The sequence below is a fragment of the Tetrahymena thermophila genome (assembly GCF_000189635.1).
Source record: "Tetrahymena thermophila SB210 genomic scaffold scf_8254403, whole genome shotgun sequence".
In the NCBI taxonomy this organism is placed as follows: Eukaryota; Ciliophora; class Oligohymenophorea; order Hymenostomatida; family Tetrahymenidae; genus Tetrahymena; species Tetrahymena thermophila.
Window position 1 is genome coordinate 474,419 of NW_002476186.1, and position 25,672 is coordinate 500,090.

The 25,672-nt window shown below is 23.0% G+C and overlaps 7 protein-coding genes across 7 annotated transcripts; 3 read left to right on the forward strand and 4 right to left on the reverse strand. All coding sequences in view use genetic code 6, as the record gives it.

Annotated features, from left to right (window-relative positions):
* Positions 1 to 87: 87 nt before the first annotated feature.
* On the reverse strand, positions 88 to 1,863 carry TTHERM_00475290 (transmembrane protein, putative; the record flags this gene model as incomplete). Its single annotated transcript, XM_001024011.1, has 1 exon — positions 88 to 1,863. One exon carries the CDS (start codon positions 1,861 to 1,863, stop codon positions 88 to 90), a length of 1,776 nt encoding a protein of 591 aa, XP_001024011.1.
* Positions 1,864 to 3,701: 1,838 nt separating this feature from the next.
* On the forward strand, positions 3,702 to 4,446 carry TTHERM_000475299 (hypothetical protein; the record flags this gene model as incomplete). Its single annotated transcript, XM_012799974.1, has 4 exons — positions 3,702 to 3,762; positions 3,894 to 3,988; positions 4,193 to 4,260; positions 4,386 to 4,446. The coding sequence occupies 4 exons, from the start codon at positions 3,702 to 3,704 to the stop codon at positions 4,444 to 4,446; spliced, it is 285 nt and encodes a 94-aa protein (XP_012655428.1).
* A 229-nt stretch (positions 4,447 to 4,675) lies between these two features.
* On the forward strand, positions 4,676 to 15,095 carry TTHERM_00475300 (adenylate/guanylate cyclase domain protein; the record flags this gene model as incomplete). The annotated part of the gene is made up of 17 exons (XM_001024012.2): positions 4,676 to 4,840; positions 4,925 to 5,075; positions 5,130 to 5,693; positions 5,756 to 6,280; positions 6,410 to 7,142; positions 7,398 to 7,552; positions 7,613 to 8,147; positions 8,198 to 8,751; positions 9,061 to 9,342; positions 9,401 to 11,697; positions 11,871 to 12,150; positions 12,215 to 12,525; positions 12,592 to 13,143; positions 13,218 to 13,837; positions 13,930 to 14,447; positions 14,503 to 14,597; positions 14,652 to 15,095. 17 exons carry the CDS (start codon positions 4,676 to 4,678, stop codon positions 15,093 to 15,095), a joined length of 8,781 nt encoding a protein of 2,926 aa, XP_001024012.2.
* Positions 15,096 to 17,394: 2,299 nt separating this feature from the next.
* TTHERM_00475310 (transmembrane protein, putative) lies at positions 17,395 to 19,386 on the forward strand (the record flags this gene model as incomplete). Its single annotated transcript, XM_001024013.3, has 2 exons — positions 17,395 to 18,169; positions 18,524 to 19,386. 2 exons carry the CDS (start codon positions 17,395 to 17,397, stop codon positions 19,384 to 19,386), a joined length of 1,638 nt encoding a protein of 545 aa, XP_001024013.1.
* Positions 19,387 to 19,972: 586 nt separating this feature from the next.
* Positions 19,973 to 21,073, reverse strand: TTHERM_00475319 (deoxyribonuclease TATDN1-like protein; the record flags this gene model as incomplete). Its single annotated transcript, XM_001470954.2, has 2 exons — positions 19,973 to 20,519; positions 20,649 to 21,073. 2 exons carry the CDS (start codon positions 21,071 to 21,073, stop codon positions 19,973 to 19,975), a joined length of 972 nt encoding a protein of 323 aa, XP_001471004.2.
* Positions 21,074 to 22,344: 1,271 nt separating this feature from the next.
* TTHERM_00475320 (TatD family hydrolase) lies at positions 22,345 to 23,660 on the reverse strand (the record flags this gene model as incomplete). The annotated part of the gene is made up of 6 exons (XM_001024014.3): positions 22,345 to 22,775; positions 22,837 to 22,901; positions 22,992 to 23,088; positions 23,140 to 23,260; positions 23,319 to 23,490; positions 23,545 to 23,660. The coding sequence occupies 6 exons, from the start codon at positions 23,658 to 23,660 to the stop codon at positions 22,345 to 22,347; spliced, it is 1,002 nt and encodes a 333-aa protein (XP_001024014.2).
* A 1,311-nt stretch (positions 23,661 to 24,971) lies between these two features.
* TTHERM_00475329 (serine/threonine protein phosphatase 4 regulatory subunit, putative) lies at positions 24,972 to 25,584 on the reverse strand (the record flags this gene model as incomplete). The annotated part of the gene is made up of 3 exons (XM_001470955.2): positions 24,972 to 24,995; positions 25,076 to 25,169; positions 25,235 to 25,584. The coding sequence occupies 3 exons, from the start codon at positions 25,582 to 25,584 to the stop codon at positions 24,972 to 24,974; spliced, it is 468 nt and encodes a 155-aa protein (XP_001471005.1).
* Between the last annotated feature and the right edge of the window lie 88 nt (positions 25,585 to 25,672).

Sequence of the window (25,672 nt, forward strand, 5' to 3'; positions counted from 1 at the left end):
AAAAAAATCAATCAATAAAAAGTAAAAAATAAGGGCAATCAGTTAATTTAATTTTAATAATTTATTATTTTTTCAATGAGATTTTCTTCAAATATTAATACTTCCGTATGTTTGATTTAAGCAATCTAATAAACGTGAGTTCATTCTTTTTGCAGATTCATCATAGTTGGAAAATCCTGCTTCAGATTCTTTTAGAAAACGTTCTAGCTATCTTTGGAAGTACTAATCATCATAATCTATCTTATCTATTAACTCTATATGAGTAAATGTTCTATCTTCCTCTAATACCACTTATGATCCAATACCTTTAAACTCGTTTAATTAACTTTTATCAGGTTCTACTGAGATCTTACTAGATTTATCAGTATTTTTATTTTTCTAAAGTAAAAATGGAATCTAATCACTCACACAAGACCCACAGCATTTAATAGCAGCATACTATTATGGGGTTAGGATGAGAGCTAATGTTTTTTTTATTCTCATCAGTTCTTCTTACAATTAGAAAACATCTTAAGATTATGAGGCTTAGAAAAAAAGAGCCTCATATATATCTTTATCACTTCTTTTCTTATTCATATAATCTTATTTCTCCTCTCCAACAAAAGCTCTAAATGCCCTCTCGAAATATGAAACTTTAAACTACTTTGTTAATTCTTAATTTAAATCTTTTTTATCTATCTCTTTTAAGGCTCTAACTATCTGATCTTTTGTAAGCTTTACATCGCGTTTAGTATTTTCCTTGCTATCTTTAGAAAAGCTGACGCTTTGATTAATATTATCTTATTGCTTTTTTAATATTTTCAACGCTGTTAATTTATAGTATTATTTAAGCTTAAAATCTATAAAAAATTAGTAAATATCTGTTTTTGCAATTACAGTTCCAATAAACCCTAGAAGTAAAAGAACGTTAAAAATGCTTGCAAACTATGCCAAAATTTCAGGATATTGAGAGAATTATATTATCTGTATATATTGAGTTTCGCTAAGAGTAACAAAAAATCTGGCAAGAGCCTTTTAATTACTACCACTTCCTAGAGTTTTGTATGAATCATTATTAATTGCATCTGATAAATGAGAGTATTTTTTTTATTGCTGTAGTAAAAACCCACTTTGAATTGTAGTTTAAGATATTTTAAGGCCAATATATGAAGTTGTTTGTAAAGTAGAGTCTAAATCCCAACTAACATCGACTACTTTTGTATCTAACTAATTACTATCTGAGTTAAATTATTATTCTTTGAAAGAAATTACAAAAGAAACCTCATCGCTAAAAACATAATCCATAAACATTTCTGATTAAAGGCATGTTTAAATATCTCCACTGCAAACAATATCTAACTCTATGTATATTCTCGTATTAAAACCTTAAGCAACAAAAACCTAAAATTATGCTAATTAATTTGTTAAACCAGACAAATCAAGACATTGAGAATTTTTATTAACTAAAGGAGAATCAGTTAAACCACTGCAGAAATTAACAGGGATAGTAATATCATTGATCCTTTTTCCTTTTGAATCACTTTACTACAAGACAACCTTATATGATATTAATTATTAAGTCAAATTCTTTTATATGACCATTAAATTTTCATCAGTATCACTATTTTTGATATCAAACCATAATAAATCAGATGTAATTGGTAGATTGAAGTTGCTTGAAATTTTTTTTTCTTAAGATGTTATTTTAGGCTAGATATTCCCTGATATAAACATATAATTAAGATAAGTAAAATATAGGACAGATATTGCAATTACGAGCAGTGTCAGAATACCGCCAAATGTTGTTTTCATCCTATCGTTTCCTGTTCCCATTTCAAAAAAAAATGGAACTCCAAATAAATCTAACTTTTTAAAAATACTCATTTATTTTTCTCAATTTTGTTTAATTTTTTTGTTTTCTTTAATTTAATATTTTGAATATTTATGATTAACAGAAGATAAATATCACATACATTTTAAATTGATTGATTATATTAATGTAGTAATATTTTCATTTTAAAAAAGTAACTTCAATTTAATTATCAATTTGTGGTTAAAATTTTCTTTATTAACGACCATAGATTATTTATGAGGAATAGAAAATTTTGGCTTACTAATTTTTCATTTATTTTGAGGAAATTCGAAAATAAAAATAGACATTATGTGTCTGTCTGTCTGTTCAAAATTTTATTAACAACACTTTTTTTCTAATTATAACTTCTCACTTTTTTTAATTCATTTTTTTATTCACAACGCACATTTATCGAATTCCAAATTCTTAATTTATAATTATAGATAGTGTTTGTAAATTTTATTAACCAGTGTACTGAAAATTTTCTTTAAAGCTCTTAAGCTCTTTAAAAACTTTAGTCATTTATATTTAAAATAATTTTAATCTGGTATTTAGAATAAAAGAGATAAACAGAAATAGTTCAATTAAAATAATATTTTATGAGTGAAATGATTATCGGATATCAATTAACTTACTTCAAATTAAAATTTTTTTAATCTTTTAAACTGAATGATTAAAATATCTAAATTTTCTATATATAAGAGTTTCATTTTAGAAAAATAAAACGAAAAAAAAAATTAGTAAATAAATAAGAACAAATTAATCAAATTAAAATTAAATAGAATTTAAAAGTATCTAACTTTAAAAGAGTAATTTTTTGAAAAAATTCAATGTATTTCCCAATTTTAAATGTTTATTTTTTCATTTTAAAAATAAATAATCTTATTTTAAATTAAACTATTTTTAGGGGTTAGATAAATCAACAAATTTTACATCTCATAAAAATATTTTTTTAAAATTTTACAGAAAGTAAATTTTTTTGAACTCTTTCGAAAAAAAATATTCTAAACTAAAAAATAAGATTTTATCATTCAAATAAATTTGAATGAAAAATGAACTTGTTTTTATTTCTAATTTGTCAATTTGAAAATTTTAATACAATTTTATGAATTTAAAACAAAAAGTTTTTTTCACTAAATTAAAGTACTTTTGCTTGATTTTAAAATAAAGATAAATCTATCTGATAAATTTTGATTTAAAAATGAAAAAAAATCACTTAAACTCTTAGAATTTCAAAACCAAGAACAACTATAATCAAATTTAACAAATTTTGCTACTTTATTTTTGCAACTTTCAAAACATCCATCCGATTATTAAATTATAAATTTTTGAAAGAGTTTATTTTTTTTAATAAAAATATAAATTTTAATAAAGGTAATATTGCTATAATCAGATAATTATTTCTTCAGTAAGAAATTATTGCTACTAGAGAAATAATTATCTGAGAATAGCAATAAATAGAAAAAGTATTAGATCTCGTTTAAATAATAATATTAAGCTTAAAGTTAATAAATTTTTAATAATTTAAATAATTCTATAATTTGAGTAAAATATAGATTTATTTATGGTAAAAATGAATGCTTATAAGTATAATAAAATTTCAAATAAGCTATTTTATTCAGTGAACAATTTTTAGTAACTTTAAATAAAAAAGTAATATTTAGAAAGAAACATGTTATCAAATATAATAAAAGAAAAGGCAAGCAATTTTGAATAATTAAATTTACTCTCGTTAAATAAATAATATAAATATTTTTAATAAATAAATAAAGATAATGAACATTTAATAATGTAGATGACCATAATAAAAAATTAAATGATAATTAAGTAAAATTAAAATCTTAGTTATTTTCTTGATTATTTAGTATATATGTAGTTGATGGATTAACAGCAAATAGCTCATTTTACTTGGTTTCTATAATAAAAACTAAGTAAATTTAATTGCTTTTAATAATCAATCATAAGAAAGAAGATAAATAACATCAGCAAAACCAGCAAAATAAAAACAAAAAAAATTTATTAATTAAAATTTTTCGAATTTTTATAAGTTAATATATTAAAGTTGCTTAAGGTAATAATGAATGGACATACACTATAAAGAAAACCTAGCTCAGTAATTATAAGTACTAGCACAAATTCGAAAGCGGCAGACCAAAAGTATTTAATAAAGAAATTATTTCAAACGAAAGCAAACAATGAAAAATATCAAAGAGAAGTAATAAATATATTTATATATCAGCCGCTTTTATAATTCTTATTACTATTATTCTACTTTGCAGCTTTCAAAGAAAGGAAAGAAATGCATTGGAAAGCAGTTTGAGTAAATAAAATAATGGCTTTTTATAATTTTAAATTAATTAGATTGAACTTTTGAATGGTGAAACAGTTTCAGTGAATGGTTTTCAGAAAGGAGTTTAACTGAAAAATAAGTTATCATTTAATTTTATTAATGTAGAACATTTAATTATTACAAATAAATAAATTAATTGGCTAGAATAAATGCGAATTAATAGGTTCAACAACAAACAAATTTTACATTTTTAATAAAAAATAGTATAAGAACTTCATAATAGCAATAACACGAAGCTACTTTGAGCGATTTGGAAATTTGTTGATGTTTTTCTTTTATATAGTGTTTATAGTTTCTCCATATTATTCAATAGAATCTTCTTATGTCTCTTTTCAATAGTAAAATAAATATTTCTTTGGCATACAAATTTAGCTTGATTTGCTAGCAATTCATAAAATTATATTATTTCTCAATCTATATCAATATAAACTAGCGATGAATACAATTATTTCATTTTAGTGAGCATACTATTAAGCTTCTTTGGTTAATTAGCTATGGAACTCTACTTTGACTAAAGGAGATGGAGATTTTCTGAATACCTAAACAATCAAGAAGTTTAGATTTTAAAAAGATTTGATGATTAAACTAGCTTTGAGCAAGATGCTAAACAAAATTCTCATATTTCAATTTATAAAACAGTGAAAGCTAAAGATGTAGAAGTAATTAATTAAAAAATTAAATAATTTATTTCTATTTACATTTTGATAGGATTAATTCTTAATATTCGTTTTTTTCTATTCAAGATAGGTGATATATTATTTATTAGAAAGAATGAAATTTTAGCAGCTGACGTTATTCTACTAGAAATGAGTGATAGTAGCTGCTGCTTAAATTCTTCCTTTAACGAAGGATTAACTACTCAGAAAAAAGCTATACCTCCATCAATCACTTATAGTATGTTTTTTAAAATGTTTTATTTTTTTTATATGTTTTATTTTTTAAATAAAGTATCCAAGTCTTCGAAGATAAAGGGACATCATTTTGATTACAAAAAAATATTAAACGGAATTATAGAATATGTGTCAGCTGATGTCAGAGATAAAACAAAATTTGAAGGCTTTATGAAATTATCTAAGGATCCACAAGGTATTATTATAACAAGCTAAAACATAGGGTACAGAGGCTCTGTCCTTGAATATGCTGAATGGGCTTTAGGTATTGTGATTTACTGTGGTCATGATTGCTATTACTACAAAAAGGATAGCCAAAAAAGATTAAAGAAACCAAGTTTCTTTTCAAAAAAAAGTGGAAAGCTTTTTGCAATATCTATCTTTTTTTATTTATTTGCAGCTTTTGTTAGTGTTATTAATTATTTTACTAACTCTTGCTTTCCTGACTTACCTCAACTTAACAGTGAAGGAAAAGAATTTAGAAATAAATCTACAGGAAGAATTGGTGTGAGCTATATGTATGATTACATATTATTTCTTCCTTAATTTTATTACTTTGTTAATGATTTAAAAACGCTCATTTTCGCTGTCTTGTAAAATAGATATTACGAGAAAAATAAATGTATGTCTTTTAAATTAAATAAATAAAAATTTAAAACTATTTTTCAAATTAAATAAATTTAGCATAAAAAGAAGAAAATGAAGAAAAGTAAGAACTTGATTAATAAGTTTAAGAAATAAAAGAAGAAGATGAAGAATCTTTAACAAATAAATAATCTGCATAAAGCGAAATTCAATAAAAAGTTGACTTCATTATTAAAGAGAATGCTGAATCTAGTTATGATAAACCTATTTCTCCTACTAATAACATTCCTCCGATTGAGAAGATACCTTCATTAAAAGATCTTAAGCAAAGCTAAGAACTTAATAAAAATAAATCAAAGGACATCTCCTAAAAGCCATACATATATTCAGTTAACTCATCAAAACCTCTAGCAGATCTTACACTCACTACTCATTGTTTTTTGGATAAAACAGGCACTTTAACTTAAGGAAGATCCTTTATGGTTCATAAACTTTATCTTGAGGAATGCTCTTACTTTATAAGTGAAAACTATGTAGATCCATTATTTAAATCAGTAAATGGAGCACACATTCACAGTGGTAAAAATATTTAGATTGATGATAACAAAATTTCAAATGAGAATGGTATGCTAACTTATTTATTTTTCATAATAAATCAATAACTTTTTCAATTAAATTTAAAACTATTTATTTATTAAATATGAAAAAATATTTTTAACAAATTAATAATTTATTTTTATTTAAAAAAATTAGATAGATAAATAGGAAACCTTTTGGGATTCAAAATATAACCATCTTAAAAAGTAGAGGTACAACCAAGTATATTTATAAATAACTAGATTTCGCATAGAGGCTCCATTTTAAATACTAATCCAAACATTTATACAACTATGTATACTGATAATCAAAATGATATTGTTGGAGAAGAAGGTGTTTTCCTTAGGTAGAAGCTACGTTCATAAAAAGAAAAAAAGAAAAAAATAGATTTAGAAAACATTAAATATTGTGAGCAATAAATGTAGAGCCCAAAAAACTTATTTTAAAAATCCCCAAGGAGATCTAGACAATCATTTTAGTTAGATACTAAAAATTTAATAGCAAGAGAATAGATTAGTTTTGCTTTCAATGAAGAAGAGTGCCAAAACGAATTAAATGTTCCTAATCTCATTTCTATCAAAAAGAGTTCATAACAATCAATAAAATCTTCAAATCAAATAAAAAGCTAAGCTAATATTCAAGCAAATTCTTAAACTGAAGTAAAATAAAATCAGAAGAAAGTTAGGAAAATATCTTTTGCATAAAATCTTCCTTTATCAATAGATACCTACAAGGCTAATTCAGAATTAAACACAGTAGAAAATAATCCAGAAAGCTTTAAAAACTTAAAGCATCCTGAAATTTAAATTAACTTATTTGATTAAGATAAAGTTTCTAACTAAAATAATTCTTTTTAACACATCTCCTCACCACATAGCAGGCAATCTCCGTAAAAATTATTTATTTAGTTCCCTATTTTTCTATTTATCTATTTGCACGTTTATTTATATAATTGCTCACATACTTGTTGTTAGTCCTCATTAATCAAAACATAAAAAAAAAAATTGGAGAGCAAGTATCCAAACAAGCATATGAAACAATTTTTGGGAATTAAAAAATGAGGATTAATATGATTTATTTACCTATTTACTAAATAACTCCTTATTTAATTACTTATATTTTTATTTAATTGATAAAAAAAAAGAGTACCAGATTTAAATAAAGATATTATTAACTCTTTTAGAGTCAATACATAAAATTATAATAACATTGATACTATTTCAGAAACAAGCTATGCTAGCAGTTAAGTAAAATATAACAATAATAATAATCAATCTCCTCAAACTTCAAATAATTCATGTAAATAACACTTAGTTAATTCATATATTTTTATATATGATATTTTAATATATTAAATAGTATTATTAAACCGATTCAGAAAAGTAACAAACGAAATTCTTCAATCTTCTTGCAATACTGATAAAAGTGATTTTTTTACAAGCAGTAAATTAGCAGGAATATAAACTTCTAATGATTCAATTTCCCCTTTAAGGAAAATTAACAAGAGATATGCTGTTGATAGTGTAATACCTCAAAAAGATGAGCAAAGACTTTATGAAGAATTAAGATCTGAGATAGTTAAATTCGTACCTTAAAGAGAAGCAATAATTGCTTTAACTATTTGCCATGTATCTAAATCAGTTTTACATGATGAAATTTCATAATTAATTACTGATCATTAATCAATATATGATGAGCTATTTGTTGAATTTTCTAAAAGGTTTGATTGCAGGCTAAAGTGCATAGCTAAAGGTGCCAATCATTTAGAGTATATTTTCAAGCTCAATAAAGAAATTCATATTTATGAAGTAGTCGTTCCACCTGTTTACAATTAGAGAGGAACAAGATTAGCTATTTTAGTTAGAATATTTAAAAATTATTTTCTATACACAAGGTAGTAGCTAAATTTATTAATTTTACTTATTTGTTTTTTTTTTTAATTAGAGAGGAGTTAGTTAATGTGCCATTCTATTTAAAATCTATAAGAAACTTAAAAGAAAGAATGGAAAAGCATTTGAAATATATGATTGAGAATGGATAAGTAGGTGTCCTTTTCTGTAAAAAATAGCTAACTGAATTGTAAGCAGCTTAAATAATAGAAAAGTATATAAGCATAGAAAAAGGTTTGAACTTTTTAGAAAAAGAAAAATAAATTGAAGCTTTGTACAGAGAATAACTATCAAATATGGATATGTTAACTCTTGTTTCTCTTAAAGAAAATTTAAACCCGAATGCTAAAAGCCTGATTGAGAATTTAAGGTAAGCAAATATAAATACTTGGCTCTTGACAGGTGATGACTATTAAAGAGCCTTAGCTACTTCATATGAAACAGGCATGCTTCAAAAATTTTCTAAAAATGACATTTTTCACTTTTAATCTGAAACAGAAGAAGAAACAATTAATTTAATGAAATCAAATTTAAAAACAATAAGAGAGCTTTTAGACTCTGATAGAACTGATCAAAAAGCAACCTCGATAAGCAGAAAATACCAAAATAGTAATTTTATTTTTTTTTTAAAAAAATTTTTATTATTTAATAAAATGTTTTGAGATTACTTAATTAACAATTACTCATAACAAACCACGCCTTTAAATAAATTTTTAAATTTTAACTGATACCTAAAAAATCAAATGAACACTTTTTATAATAAATATGATTTTTAAAAGTTTATTATTTATTGCAAATCAGTTCAGTATTTATTTGTGATAATTTTTTTATAAAATATTTAAAATAATTTTTAATAATTAAATATTTTTATGAAATGCTAAAAAAAATAAAAACTCATCAATATTTGTTATAATTTAGCTACATTATAAAGAGTTTATAACAGAATGTTGAGCTTTTAGAGTTAAAGTTTAAAAGTTTCAAATATTTCATAATCGAAAGGGATGAATAATCAAAAAAATCCAAATGCTGTTTAAGTTTGTGTTATTGTAAATGGATAGTGCTTGGAAAAAATATTAAATAATTAGTACTTAAAAGATCATTTTTCTTTCATATGTTTCTTTTGTGAGAGCTTGATTGGGTATTCTTTAAAGCCTAGCTAAAAAGCAGAATTAGTCTCACTGGTTAAAAATGTTAAAAGAGGTATTTAGCTATTTATTGGAAGTTTTTACAAATTTCAAATTTAAATTAATTAAATTAGATTCAACATTTACACTTGCAATTGGAGATGGGTTAAATGATTTATAAATGATGTAAAGAGCTGATTTTTCTATACAGTATTAAAATTAAAATTTAAAATCTGTATAATTTGAGCACGGCTTAGCATAAATTACTGTTTCTCAGTTAGGAGCAATTAGTAAATTAATATTTTCTTAGAGTAGGCACGAGGCAGAATTATTTGAAGAGACTTTATTCTTCACTTTTTATAGATCATTTTTTATCTTTTTTGTCGTTTTCTTTTGGAATTTCATGAGTTGTTCATATGGAGATATAGTTCTTAGCTTTTTAGACTTAATTTTAATTCACTTTATTAGCTTATTCTTTTAATCTGTATTATATTTTATAAGAAAATACTAAATGCTTTATGAGAATAAATATGATAGCTTTACAGTTATTTAGCAATACTTTCATAATAAATTTTACTTTTAGGACGTTTTTAAGAAATTCTTGCTCCATTTAATACCTTAATCATTTATAGATGCTTTTATTCTATTTATTTTAATGTACTAAATGAAAAGTACTCCAATGGAATTGAATGGACGTTAAATTGAAAAAGAGTAGCTCATATTAATTACTGTGATGATTTTTTATTTTTTAGTGCATATAAAAGTGATGATTATACTCAGCCAGTCTCGCAAAACATTTATTGCAAATCTAGCATTTCCATTTATATTACTTTGCATATACATGGGAGTTTATTATGAGGCGCAAGATGTTTCATTCTACTTTAGTCATTTAACTATATTACTAATAGCAGCTATAGTTTTAAATTTTATAGTAACCAACTTTTTTTTTAGAACTTTTATCCCACTTATTGAGGTAGGAATGATGAGAGATACTAAAATTTTTAAAAAGATATTTAAATAAATAGAAAATTAGTATTAGAAATTATTGTAAACTTTACCTGTAAATATATTTAGTAAATAGCAATAGCAGTACTTATCTGAGTCCTAAGTATTATAGAACGAAAACAATAATTCCTATAGCAATAATTAACAGATCAACAGAGAGCAAAATAGCAATTATAGTAATTTAAATGCATTCCAATTAAATTAACTAACAATTGGTGCTTTTAACGATAATAAATCTAATAAACTCACTGAAGAATAATAAACTGAATAAGATAATTAATCAAAAAAAAATACTAACGAGCGAACAGTAGATAACTAGATTTTTCATAAAGCAAACTATTTTATCTCAGAATAAACTTCAAATTTAAATGCAAACAATCTGAAAAACAAAGTCATAAAATAAAATGCAAATAAATATATTGATAAATTGGGCTTAGATGACATTGAATATGATAATTTACAAAATAAAACAGTACTAAGAAATAGATAAATAAGCATAACTAAAAACGTAAATTTAAAAGAACTTCACAATAGTAAAATTGAAACTAATAGCAATCAAGGTAATTAATCTGTAAATATTTAAAATGAATAAAATATACCAAGCAATCCAAGTACTGATCGTAAATTAGGTAAACCTCAGTAATAACAAAACTAAGAAAATATTAACAAAAATAAAGTAGAAGCTAGAAGAAAAATGAAGTTTAAAGGCTACACTTTTGACTAAATTTTTAAAATGGTATTTAAAGACAATGAAATAGATTAAATTTTGCAAGACTTAAATACAGAAAATGTTAGTGTAATTTCATCAAAAATAGATAAAGTATTCTTACATTTCCCATCAAAAGAAATAGAACTTAAATTTGCATAAAGTATTATTTAGCAATGGTTTAGATTTTTCAGAATAAGTACAATTATCTTATCTCTTATATGCGAACTTGCTTTATCTTAAATCATGAATTACCTTTATTAAGATTAATTTGGGTTTAATCTGTATTCAGTTTCTTTTGGGCTATTTCTTCTAACATGGGGATTTATGTTTACCCCTTATTACACAAGATTTTTCTTTAAAGTAAACTAAATACTTTTAATAATTAGAATACTCACAAGGTTAACGTATATAGTTTTCGATAGTGGGCATCCTTTCGATAATCTATAAACAATGTTTTACTGTTAAATTTTACAATATAGTGTCAAAATAACGCCTCCAGTCTTTTTTTCCCTCTAATTTGCTGTTTCCATTTCTTTCTGCTTAAAGTTTTTAATTATTTATGATGATTATCAAGTATCTAATTCAGATGATAACTATCTTAAAATATATCTGATATTTACTACATTCATTTGCATATTAGCTTTCTAAATTCTATGCTTTTATAAAAAATATGAATATGATTTCATTGAAAGGAAAAACTTCTAAAGAATAAATAAGGTATTTTTTCACTTTTTATTATTTTTAATTTTTACAATTTTATTAATTTGAAAATTTTAATATGCTAAAATTATTTTTAAAATTGGATTAATTTATTATGGGGAGTAGAATATTAAGAATATACAATAATTTAAAATTAAAAATAATCTAATTATATTTTAAATTTTAATAAGATATCAATTGAAACTAAAAAAATAAACAATGTTCTTTCAATATTACTACCTAAGTTTATTCTTGATAGCATAGATGAAAAAGGAAGAGAGTTTTAAGAAGACTAAGGAGATGTAGCTATTTTGTTTTGTGATATTTGTGATTTCGATTTAATCATTTAAGAAGAACAATCGAATATAATTAAATTATTAGATAAATTGTTTAGGTTTTATGATAATGCCTGCTCAATAAATGGTATATAAAAAATAGAAACAGTTGGTAAGACATATATGGCAGCAGCAGGTAAATTATTTCCCTTTTTAATATGCTTTTTTTGGAGAGTTTGTTTTTATATTAAATTTTACAGGAATCAAAGGAATAAAATATGATGAATCCTAGAAAAAGTTTAATATTTTTCATCCTGTAATTAGATGTATTCTAATGGCCAATCAAATGTTTGAAGCATCTAGAAAAATTACTTATAGTAAATAATAAAAATAGATTGGAATAAAAATTGGAATTCACTATGGTCCAGTGCTAGCAGGTGTTATTGGAGGTCATAAACCCTAATTTAGTTTAATTGGGGATACTGTTAATATGGCTTCTAGAGTATGTAGCACTGGTGAAGCTAATTTTATAACTCTCTCTGAACAAGCTAAGGAAAGCTGTTAATTTGAAGTAAGTTTTTAATTTTATCTAAAATTTTAACATTTTATATAATTAATTAATTAATTAATAAATTAGCTGTAAATATTAAATGAAAAAAGATTCCATCAATAAAATGGCTTTTAAATCGTTCTTTTTGAAAGAACAGTTAATGCTAAAGGAAAAGGAAATATCAAAACATATTAAGTTAAATTTAAAAAATATAAAAAGAAAGAAATTCATTTATTGAGAAAGTTTAGTGAAAAGCTTTTGCAATAGAGAAATTCTGTTTAGATGATCAATAACGAAAATTCCAGTAGTGACTCTTATTCTTCTCCTTACTATAACATGGCATCACCTAATAAAAAGAATTATAGTATATTTAGTCCTGAAGCTAATCATGGCACTTCTATAGCTGCTTTAGACTATAGTAGATAAGGGGAAATAAAAGAAGAAACTGAAATCAACTCTTCTAATGTTATAAGTACATTCAATAATACATCTAAAAGCAAAGAAAATATTTATATTGAAGAATAAGTATATCATAATAAATATCTTTATAGTAATAATCCAAAAGACTTGTAGGATATCTAAGAAATAAGATCTAATTCTGTTTCTTCTAATGCATAATCTATATTTGAAGCCAATTAAGTATTTATTTATTTAAATTGATCTTTATTGTAATATTTTTTTAATTGCAAATAATTTTTTTTTATTAAATTTAGAAATAATTGGCCTACATAAAGATAATAAAGGATTTAGTAGAAGAAATACAAATAGTGCCCTAGCTAGAGCATGCTCCTATTCTTAAAGATTAAGAACTTGATATTGAAAAAGTTAGAAGTCATTTCTAAGAATTAAAAAATGAAGCGATTAGCTTAACAAATCAGCAACATAAAATAAATTCTAAAGTAAATATTCAAGACATTATTTTAGGAAAATACAATTTAGATCTTTAATTATTTTATGACACTGAGCTTTAAAAATCTTACCAAATGGTAAAAAGTAAAAATGCCTTTTTGTGTGGGTTTGAAATTTTTAAAATGCTTATTGCTAATTTGATGAGAGACTACTTAAGTAACGAAGGTGTATATATTACATTTTTTATGCATATGGCAAGTGCTCTGCTCTTACTTAGCACTATTTTTGGTATAAACTATATAACTCGCATAGGTCTTAAATACTTAAAGTTTATCATATTCATAATTTACTCAACTGTAATAACATCTATAGTTTTTGAAGGATACCTTAACATAAAATATTTTCCAAATAGATAGCTAATTAATCTTCAAACCGCTGCAGTTATTATCATTTTTTATGTCTTTCTTTCCTTTAAATTCTTCACGTAACATATTTTTGATTCGATTCATTATTCTCCATTTTTACTATTCGATATTCATCTATTTATTTTTTTTACTAAAATAATTTATTTAATAGAATTCAAGAGAAGACATTCATTTCTTTGTGTTTAATTTTAAACTATTACATGTTTACATATGTGAATAATATTTTTGAATGGGAATACTGCTATTTAACTTCTGCGATAATATTGAATATTCTCTACAGATCATTTATGCAATTAGAGCTTGATTTTTCAAGCTATTTACACACAAAGAGCTTAGATTAAAAGATGAATGACTAGAATAAATTACTTGAATATCTTCTACCTAAGCATATACGTGACTAATTCTTGGAAAATTAATCGAAGTAAATTAATTTAATTGATAAATTCGATTAGGTTACTATACTCTACGCAGACATAGCAGGGTTTACAAAATACTCTGCAAGTGTGTAACCAGAGCAAGTCTTCTTCATGTTGAGGGAGCTATTTACAAAATTTGATTAAAAATGCTAAGAAAATAATGTTTACAAGCTATATACTATCGGAGACTGTTATGTTGTTATGGGCTTAGTTAATCTTAATGATAGAAACACTGTTAAAGAAGCTATGAATGGTTAGATTACATTATTAAAAATTATTGTATTTAATATTTTTTAATATGAAAATAGTTATTGGAATGGGGTTTGAAATGATAGAAATAATCAAACAAGTGAGATCAATTGTTAACTTTGATGAACTTGATATGAGAATAGGCATACATACTGTATAAATATTTTATTATTAAATTAATAATTAATTTATATTAAATGATTTACAGGGCAGTATAATAGGTGGAGTTGTAGGAACAGGTGTTGTCAGATATGATATATATGGTCCTGATGTCGTTATAGCTAATAAAATGGAAAGTAATGGGGAAAGTGGTAGAGTTATGGTAAGCGAAGCTACCTATAACTTAGTTCATGAAGCTTCTACTGGAGTTTATGAATTTGAAAATCCACAAATAATTTAACTTTCAAGCGACAAAGACAAAGATAAAGACAAAGACAAAAACAAAGACAAAGACAAAGACAAAGACGAAGATGAAGACGAAGACGAAGACGAAGGCAAAGACAAAGACAAAGACAAAGACAAAAACAAAAACAAGACTATTAAAGCTTACTTTGTTAAAAGGCCAATTGACAATGAATTTGATTACTTCTCGAGCTAAAATGATTCAAATTTTAATGCATATTAAAACAGAACACAATAATTTCAAATGTGATATATTATTTTTAAATTTGTATATTATTAATTTTTAAATATAAAATAATTATTTTATGTATAAAATATCAACTTATTAATTATTTAAACATCAATTCATTTTAATGTAAATATTAGTAATTATTTATCATTAATATCCGATTATTTTTTTTAATATAATTCTATTAACTAAGTTTTATTATTAAAATATTTTCACTATTTATTTAGGAATTCACCTTATCATCTTTATAAAACAAATATTAAAAGTGTATTTATTCAAAAATAAATGATTAAAAATGAAGATTATGCTGCTTTCTAATTAATTTTAAGCAATCTATTTTCATATTTTTTTTAGATATTTTCATCTTTTGTTTAAATAATTGTTTTAATAAAAGTAGAAGTAAAAATATTTTTAACATTGTGAATAGATTTCATTGATTTATTAAAAAAATAGATTTTCAAAATAAAAATAATTTTCTAAAAATTAAAAGTTCTAATCTACTGTAAAAATGCAAATAAAGCTTCTTAACTTTATTTTTTGATTCTACATATTAAGCTTGATATTGATAAAGATAAACGAGCTGTTTTAACTAATAAAAGTATTGAATGAAAATTAGAAGTATTTATTTTTGAAATTCTAAAGATGAATGATAAATAAAACTTTTTTAAAAACATGAATATTTCAAAATAAATATTTTAAACTTCCAAAAATTCATTTTTAGTCAAATCCTTATTTAACATTTTTTTGTATTTTTATTTCTTTATGATAGATTTTAATTTAGTTTTAGAAAAATAAAAAACAGTTAAAAATGAATTTTCATTTTTAAGATATTTTGCATACATTTTAGGGAAAAGTTATATTTAATTAAAACACAAGTAAAAAAAAATTTCTTTTATATAAATTATGATCAACATTTTATAAATAAAAAGCTTTGTTTCAAAAAAATAACAAATATAAATATAACAAATTTTAAATTCAATAGTTTGACCATTTCTATTTTTTTATAATAAAAGCTTTTATCATTCTTTATAGATAGAATTATATTTAATCCATTAAGCAAATTTAATTATATTTAATTAAAATCCAACACTTGTTAATTTTTACTTTTATATTTACAACATTTTAAAAATTCTAATTAGCTTAATTAATTGATAAATTATGCAATTTTTCTAGTAAATTAATTGTAATATCTTTATAAAAACGAGGAATTTAAAGTAAAAATATGTTTCAAGTTTTTAGGATTAATCAAAATAACATAAAAAAAAGTAATTTATATGGAAGTCCAAAAAATTATAAAAAAAGCTGTAAAATATTTCAAATTTTTTTTTTAATACAGTTTGAAAATCAAAAATAGAAAATTCAATATATTCTTTACTTTTTAATTATTTCTATTTAATTTAATTATATGAAATTTTTGATAGGATTTTTATTAAGCAATTATTTATTATAAGGAATTTATTGCTAATGGTTAAAACTACCTTTATTTCCTATTTCTAGATAAATAATAGATTTAGTAAAAATATCCCTACCTAATTGTAAAGAATATTATTCAATGGATAGTAATTGTCTATCTATTTATAAATAATGTGGATATGTAAATAAATATATAAATCAAAATACAAATATAATTAAAAAGGAACGCGTGTGATGTGAAGAAAGTAAAAATTAATTTATTAGAGGTAAATAGAAAGATAGTTATAAGATAAACTCAATTAAATTTTGATTATATATTTCCTTTGCATTGGGACTTATTTTTTAGTTAAGGAGTTGAAAAAAATCGAGCAATATTAAATTTACTCTAATTACACTTTTTATAATGAATGTTTCTAAATTTTTTCTTCAAATTATCTAAAATGCTAAACATTTTAATTTCCTATAAATAAGTTAAACATGCTTTGTGTTTTTATCTTCATCATTCAAGATGAGTTACTATTAATAAATACATATTTTAAATACCATTCAATAAAAGAAATATCTTTATTTCTTTTATATGAATGTATTTCAATTAATAGATTCTATTAATCAAGTTCTTTTATTAGAACGTGCATAGAACTCTTATAGAAATATTTAATGTGTTAATTTATAATTTTTTTTGTGTAGCAAAAGAATTTCTTTATTTTTTGGATAATCTTTATAAACGAATCTTTCCTGTTTTCTATTAAAAAGATATAATCTGAAAACAGAGCAAATAAGATACAAGCTTCTTTGTTTGTTTGTTTGATAGATAAAAAATTTTATTTAAAACCAACAATTATCAATTAATTTTTATAAATTTTAGTTAATAAAAATATTAAAAATTTTCTAATCAATTTTAAAAAGAATGACAAAGGAAGGAACCACATCAACAGGCACTGTTAAACCTAGCGTAGCCTTAAAGAACAAAAAGTAGGCTGAAACCAATAAGAACTATTTAATTTGGGGTTTAATTGGTATTGGTGTTTTAGTTAATGCCGTTATCATCTATTAAAACTACATTTAAATTCACCATCCTATTTCGAATTTGGGAAACGGTAAATTCTTATTTGACTATCAAAGTACCATTAAGAATCACAACAAGGCCAGTCAAGACTTTGCAAGTGAATTAAAGACCTACCGTAACTAAATTACTCATCTTGAACTCTAATTGAGTCTCAATCAATTCAATGCCGAATAAATGGGATTCTTATCTCAAGGTCTTATCTATCTTGACTCAGTTCAAAATATTAAGATTTCTCTCTCTCACAATGAAATTGGTGATAAGGGTGCTTTAAATGTATGTACTGTCTTAGCTGCTCTCCCTAAACTACATACTCTTCATCTTGGTTTGGATGCCATGAAACTTAGCAATGAAACTTTAACTTAATGTATGTCATTCTTAGGAGAATCAAAATCTCTTACTGCCTTGACCGTCTCTCTTATTCACAACAAGATCAAGGATGAAGGTGCTAAGGCTTTGGTTGAAGGCTTCACTGAATTAAAGAAAAAGCTTACCACTCTCAATCTCATTTTGATTTCTAATGAATTCACTGCTGATGTTGGAAAAATTTTTGAAAGTTTCTTACCTAGTCTCGAAAAAACTACTTCTCTCTACCTCTCTTTATATGCCAATAAAATAGGTAATAAATTAAAAATATAGGAGTTTCTCTCTATCAGACTTCATATTATTTTTTACTTAAATACTTAGTTTTAAAGCAAATTATTCACTTTTTCATTTATTTTAAAACACCCATAGAAAATAATCAATAAATCTTTGATTGCTTAATTAAAAAAAGTAATAATAAAGCAACGTGTTTAATCAGAAAACATTAATCTTTTTCTGTTGAAAATATCAGAAATCATTTGTTGTCTTTAAATTTAAAAAATCTGTGAATGACCTTATTTTAATTATAATAAAATATCTTAACTTTACATAAAAAAAAAAACACAACAGAAAACAAAAATATTAATCCTCTTTCTATTAAATAATATAGGTGCTGAAGGTGCTCATTACTTATCTAAGGGATTAGAAACATAAGGTCAATTAAAGAACTTAAACTTAGATTTATTCTTCAACAATATCACTGATACTGGTGCTCAATCCCTTTCTAAGGCTTTAACCAAGTTAACATCCTTAGAATCATTGAAGCTCAACTTAGAATTCAACTACATTTAGAATGAAGGTGGTCAATATGTTGGTGAAGCTCTTAAGAATTTAGTTAACTTAAAAACTTTACATATTAATGTTGCTACTAAGAACTTTGGATACACAGGTTTCAAGCATATCACTGAAGGTCTTTAAGCTCTTGTCAACTTAGAAGAGTTATACATTCACTGCGGTGTTAACAAAATCGGTCCTCTTGGTATTCAAGATCTCAAGCTTGTTTACTCTCGTTTGACCAAACTTAAGAGAGTACGTTTGAATTTCTATGAAAACTCTTTGGGAGATCCTAATGCTATCAAGGTTAATGAAATGTTTGATGCCTTAAAGGGTGTTGAAGAACTTGAACTTAACTTTAACTTCAATAATCTACTTGAATATGGTATTAATCAAATCTTAAAGGGTGTCTAAAAGCTTCCTAACTTGAAGAGATTAGACCTTGATGTAGGCCAAAGTGAAGTTAACGATGAAGACGTCAATAGTATCTTTGTTGAACTCGATAATGTTGGTAAAAAAGTACCTGAAGTTGAATTCTCATTCCTACACACTGCTATTACTTAAGAAGTCGCTGATAAGTTAGCTCAAAAATATCTTAATCACTCTAGCATTAAGCTCAACATTAATTCTTCTGTATCAAAGGATTACCTTGAAGAAAGAAAAAAGAAATAAGAATAAGAAAAAAAAGACAACTTGTGAGAAAAAATATTTAGGTATTTAAAAGCAAAAAAAAAGCGTTGTATAAATTAAATAAATTAGCTTTAATATTTATAATCAAATATTTATATAATGCTATTATGTTATTAATTTAAGGTCTAATTTATTTGTATTACTTTTATTTTTTACTAAAACTTTACTCCATTCCTTGCTCTTTACAATTTTTATTTTCATTTTTTTTAATTTCAAATAAATTATAAACTATAATATCAATAAAAAATTGTTTCTTTGCTGAATTTATATTTTAGAATAACCAAAAAATCCATATTTTTCTAAATTTTTAAATTGGCCAAAATAAGTCGTTTTCAATAAAATAGGTTTAGGTATATTAATTTTTAATTATTTTATTTGAAACAAAAGGATTTAGTTACCAATATTATTAATTTAAAATATTGAAAATATAAATTAATAAACTTTTTATTATTAATTAACTTAGTTTTTTAAACTTTAAATTTTATAACTTAAAATATAAACTTTAAAAAAAAAAAAATAGAATTACCTTTTAGATAAAATATAAAAATTTTACAAATAAGCAAAATAATTTATTTATTTAAGGTTATTATTTTATTCACTCATCTTTTAAATTAAACATTTTAAGTGTATTTTTATAGCAAATTTCAGATAATTCTTTTTCATCTTTACCTAATACACCTGCAAGAACTTCTAAAACTTAAATAATTTAGCATGGTTCATTTCTACCTTTAACCATAAATCCCTTTACAAATTTTTCCTTTTTCTTTTATTCAAAAACTGTTTTTACAAACTTTCTTCCAGGGTGAGTGTTTCTAATTTCACAATAAGGAGCATCTGTTTCAATTTAGATCTTATCAAGTGGTATTTTTTTAACAATTTCTAAACTTGCTTCGTCACGAAGGGAACAACCATTTATGCCAACATATAAATCTAATTCTAAAATTTATTTTAATTCCTCTTCAGTTCCTGTAAAAGAGTGAACTACTCCTGTAGGGAATCTTTTTCTATTTCTTCTAACAATATCAAAGAAATCATTTCCTGTATTACGATTATGTAAATACATAGGTAAATTATATTTTTCAGCTAAATTAAAATGAGGTTCGAAATGCTTTAATTATGTTTCTTTGCTTGCGTAATCAAATCTAAAATTATATTAAAAAAAAAATCAATAAATAAATGCACTAACTAATATAATTAAAATAAATTTTATTCTTTTTATTCATTTTAATAAAAACTTTTTATATTTTATTAAATTTGTCATTTAAAATTACCTATCATAATCTAAGCCACATTCTCCTACAGCTACACATTTATCTTTATGCTTAGAAATTAATTCATCTAGTTCTTTAAAGTAGTCTTCTTATGTTCTTCCATTAGCTTCTACTTCGTTTGCTCTGCAGGGGTGAACTCCAACTGTGCAGTAAAATTTATTAGATTTTTAACAAATTTTATAGCTCTCAATAGAATCTTCGATATATCCTCCTACAATCAAAAGACGATCACAACCAATAGAGGCTGCACGTTGTATTACTTCGTCAACATCTTCATCGTGAACCTTCTTCTCATAATAGTGACCTTTAAAAGTGTGATCTGCTAAATTTGCTGCTATATCAAAAAATCTATGTTTTGCTTCCATTTTATTAAATTTCGAGCTATTAATTGTTGCAAAATATAATTTTTATAAATTTTTAATCATATCTATTATTTTTATGTGAGCTTAATTAATTTGAATTTAGCTTCAATATATTTTCTAAGTTATTTCGAAATTAGATTTTATCTTTACCTATTTTTAAAAGACAGATAGATATATTAACCAATAATTTCTAATAAAATATTCTAAATTTATTTCTGCTTTATTCAAGTGTAAATCTAGACTTGTTTTGATAAACTATTTTATTAATTTAAAATATTTATTTATTTTAAATTAGAAAGAATAAATTTAAGTTATTACACATCCTCAAAAAGTTAAATTAAAATTAAAAATATTTATAATAAATACTTAAACCCTGCAAATTTTTTACTAACCTAGTCATTTTATGAATAAAAAATAATAAATTAAAAAAAAAAATTGATTAAAAATATTTTGGAATATTTCTTTTAAAATAAAATTATATAAATCAATATAATAGCTTGGTTTTGTTCATCAAAAATAAAAATTAAGAGATTTATTTTTGAAAGGTATTTATAAATATTGTAAAAAATTTAAGCTCATTCAATTTACTAGCTTCAAATATATTTAATATCAATGAGTTTTAATTTTTTTTTTTAATTTGAAAATAAATATTTCATTAAATTTAATGTCTTTATTTTAATTTATAATTAATTTATACGATATTAATTCTTAATTATTTTAATGAAAACAGAATATAATTTAACGAAAAATTATGCTATTTTCTTTTTTCCTTGTTCTAAATGATAATATATTCCTTCTCAAACTATTTCATACCCTCCAAAAATATAATAATTTGTATAATTTAAACGTTTTAAAAGAAACTATTAGATTAAGAGCCATTTTTCTATGTTCTTCTTTAATTTAATCAATTTTTTTTTGAATGATAATATTTTCCATTAAATTTAAATATTATTAAACTAAATGATATCTTTGTAATAATTTATTATAAAGGTACCATATACATACCTTGCTTGATAACTGATTAGAAGTTATTAATTAATGATAATCTAAGCAAAATATAGAAAGTTAATAAAAAAATCATGAAAAATCTTTTTAAAATATAAATTTAATTAATAATACAAAATAAAAATTGATTCACAATAAATTCTATTTTTTGCAGAGAGTGTGTTTTACAAAAAAGTTATTTAAGAATTTAATATTTTATATGAAAACTCAGTAAAAAATATAAAATTCATATATTTCTTCAGTATTATTTATTTATTTGATTTATATTATTTATTAGTAGCTTATTTACAAAAAATGAATGATACATACCAAAAATTTATGATAATAATTCAAATGACTACTTTTTTTATAGTGTGGTAATTTTTTCTATTTCCTTACTTTTTATCTGAAATTTATATTTACTCTTACTTAATAAAGCTGTTTTCTAGAGATGAAGTATAGAAATTTTGAGTCAATGATTTTTTCAAATTAGACCTGCTTCTTTTCATAAAGTCATCCCCTAAAAAAGAAGAATTGTGTTTAATAGAACCCCTTCTAGACTTTTCAAAAGATAGATTTGCACCGCTATATGCTCTGCTAGAACCGTACTACCCAAAATCACTTGGCAGTTTATACCCACCAGGGCCAGGTCCATAAGAAATATTTCTAATTGGTTTACGGGGTGTGGTTGCAAATTTGGTTCTAGATTAGCTTAAGTATTTAGAATTTCTGTATAGTCCATCAGGAGAGAGGGTATCCTTATCTTAATACTAGCCTGGGCCTTTATTTGTAGAATATTATAATTTTAATAAAGTAAGTATTTAAAGTAATGTATAAATTACCAGGTGTTAATCTTGTTTAACTTAGTTTCTGTTCAGGATTAATAAGTCCTCCATATTTCGTATCTCTAATAATATATTTATTTGATTTTAATATAAATTTATATGGATGTTTTACATTTAGATATTTTTAAGAATCAAATTTAAAATAAATTTACCTATATTTTGCATTAAAGTATCTACCTTAGGGACTTAATGCTAGCTAATCGTTATACTTACCAGGTCCAGGTGAGAATCTATTTGTATTCTTTTCATCTAAAATTAAAAAATTTTTTAATTGCTTTTTGAAGTTTAAAATATTTTAACCTGATTTTGGAGTTAATGCCCTCATTGTGTAAGAAATATTACTTAAATAGCTCTTTTCGGCACGATAATGCTAAGGAGAAGGATTTTTATTTCCAATCGGTATAGCACCGCATTTTACTTGCTATTTAAAATTCAAATTTGATTTATCAAGTCTAAGCTTTTATTTTTTTAATGTTTACCTCTCTATTTAATTTAAAAGAATATCCATGCTTAGTATCAAACATAGTATTAATTTTGTAAACTGATCCAGGAGTAATAGGAGCAAGTTTACTAAAATCAGTTTTTGTACCATATCCAAAACTTGTTGCTCTATTATTTTTTATTTCTGGTAGATTATAGTACTTATCACAGCTATGAAAAAAGAATAAATTTTTTAAATTTACTTCAAAATCTAAAATTAATTACTTAATCTTGGTGTCATGAAAACGCTATCCTCTTGGAATTGAATAAAGCTATTTTGATTTTGAGTTATTTAATGGATTGTAACATATTTCGTAGCAATTTGATAAAGTCTAAAGCATCAGTAAAGGTTTATAAGCTATATCTATTATAATTTACAGTATTAAATGTTCCTAAATATATTATTTGTATAATTGTATAATGAAAATATTTAGCGCAATTATTATTTATTAATTGTTTGATGAAAGTATTAATTTAATTAATTTTATTTTGATTACTTAAATTCAAAGTTGCAAATTGAATGGCTGCTAGTATTTCATGAAATTACATTCTAAAAAATTTTAAAGAAAAAATACCATTAATTTATCATTAAGATATTTTTGCTCCCAAAATGTAATTTATATGAGAAAATGTATCATATCATTTTTATGAATGAATACTTAATACTATTGCAATATTATATCACTCCAAAAATATTTTCAAAAATTTTTAGAAATATTAAAAAATGAATTTGTTTATTATTATTCCTGCTTTAGCAAAAATTTTGATTAATCATAAAAAATAAGGATTTGCTAATTGTTTAATACTTAGTTTAATCTTTTTATTACCTATGTTTTTATATAAAAAAATAATTAAATCTATAAAAAGTTTATCAAATCTACATTGTTTTATATCCTCAATTTTATATCGTTGAGATTCACTATATATGATTGATTTTGAATATTTTTATAAATATAATAAATAACAGATAAAGTTTAAATTGCACTTATTTTTATTGCTTTTTTTTCAGTGATAAACTTTACAAAATATTTTTAAAAATTTTAATTAATTTAAAATGATAAATTGGAAAAATTTTAATTAAAAGATATTCTTGTAAAAAATATTAAAAAATTCATTAATGTGCTAAAGTCAATCATTGAAAATAAATAAATTTCTTTTTAAAATCTTCTAACTTAAAAAGTATGCTTTATTTAATTATTATTTATTTTAAATTTAATTATTTTATTACTAATTTTCTTAAAAACTAAAATAATGATATTAAAATATTCCTTTTTTAACATCTGATTATTATACAAAATTAAAAAAAAATGTATTTTGATATATTTGAGAAGCTAATATGAGATTTCTAAATTATAAATATTATAAATTATCAATCAGTGAGTGAGGATGATCCAATTTTGTAAAGTATTACCCAGATATGAAAAGATTTTAAAAATTTAAATTAGTGAAATAAATTTTATTTTATTGACTTTATAAATTATATTTCTTAATATTAATATGCAAACTAATTCTACTCAATTGACATTTAAATGATATTTGTTTTAAAATATTTATAAATACATTTTTTTTCTATTAATTTCAACTAAGAGCACCTTAAATTAAAATATTTAATACTTAAAGAAGCCTTTTTTTTGCCATCTTAAAACCTGATTTCAATTAGCAGTAACATTTACTAACTAATTGTATATAAGATAAAATATATATTAGTAAATATCAGTGGTAAAACTAAAATAAAATAACTTAAAAAAATATTTACTTTTTCTAAAGCAAATAATATTTTTTTAGAGCTTTTGTAATTCTTCTTAGGATTTATAAGTAGTTCACATATTCTTTGTAGTGTGAAAGGTGGTCTATTAGAAATTTTTTAAAAAATAAAATTTCATTCTTACATTTTAACAGTATATTTATATATTACTTTGATTCAAAACCAGAAATAAATTGCAAGATAACATCTAATTCTTCTTCAAATGATTCGCCTTAGTTTGATTTCATATCTGGGAAAGCGCTATACATTTAATTCAAAACATCTCTGGCCATTACAATAATAAAACTTCTAAGACACTTCCAATCATAAGGGGAGGGTTCACCTGTTTTAGATATATCTTCAACTACTTTTTCTAATTCTTACCTTAAACTTAAATATTCTGGTGTTTATTATGTAGGTTTTGTAACCTTCTCACCAGAAGTAATCAAATTTATTTCTACTTCTACTAATTTATCAAAAGAAGCTAGCTTTTCATTTAATTTTTCACGAGAGATTTCCATTTTTTACTACCTAAATTCTAATTAATTAAATAAATATTAAAAAATATTAATATCTTAACTAAAAAATTAAACAAATTTTGTCTAAAAA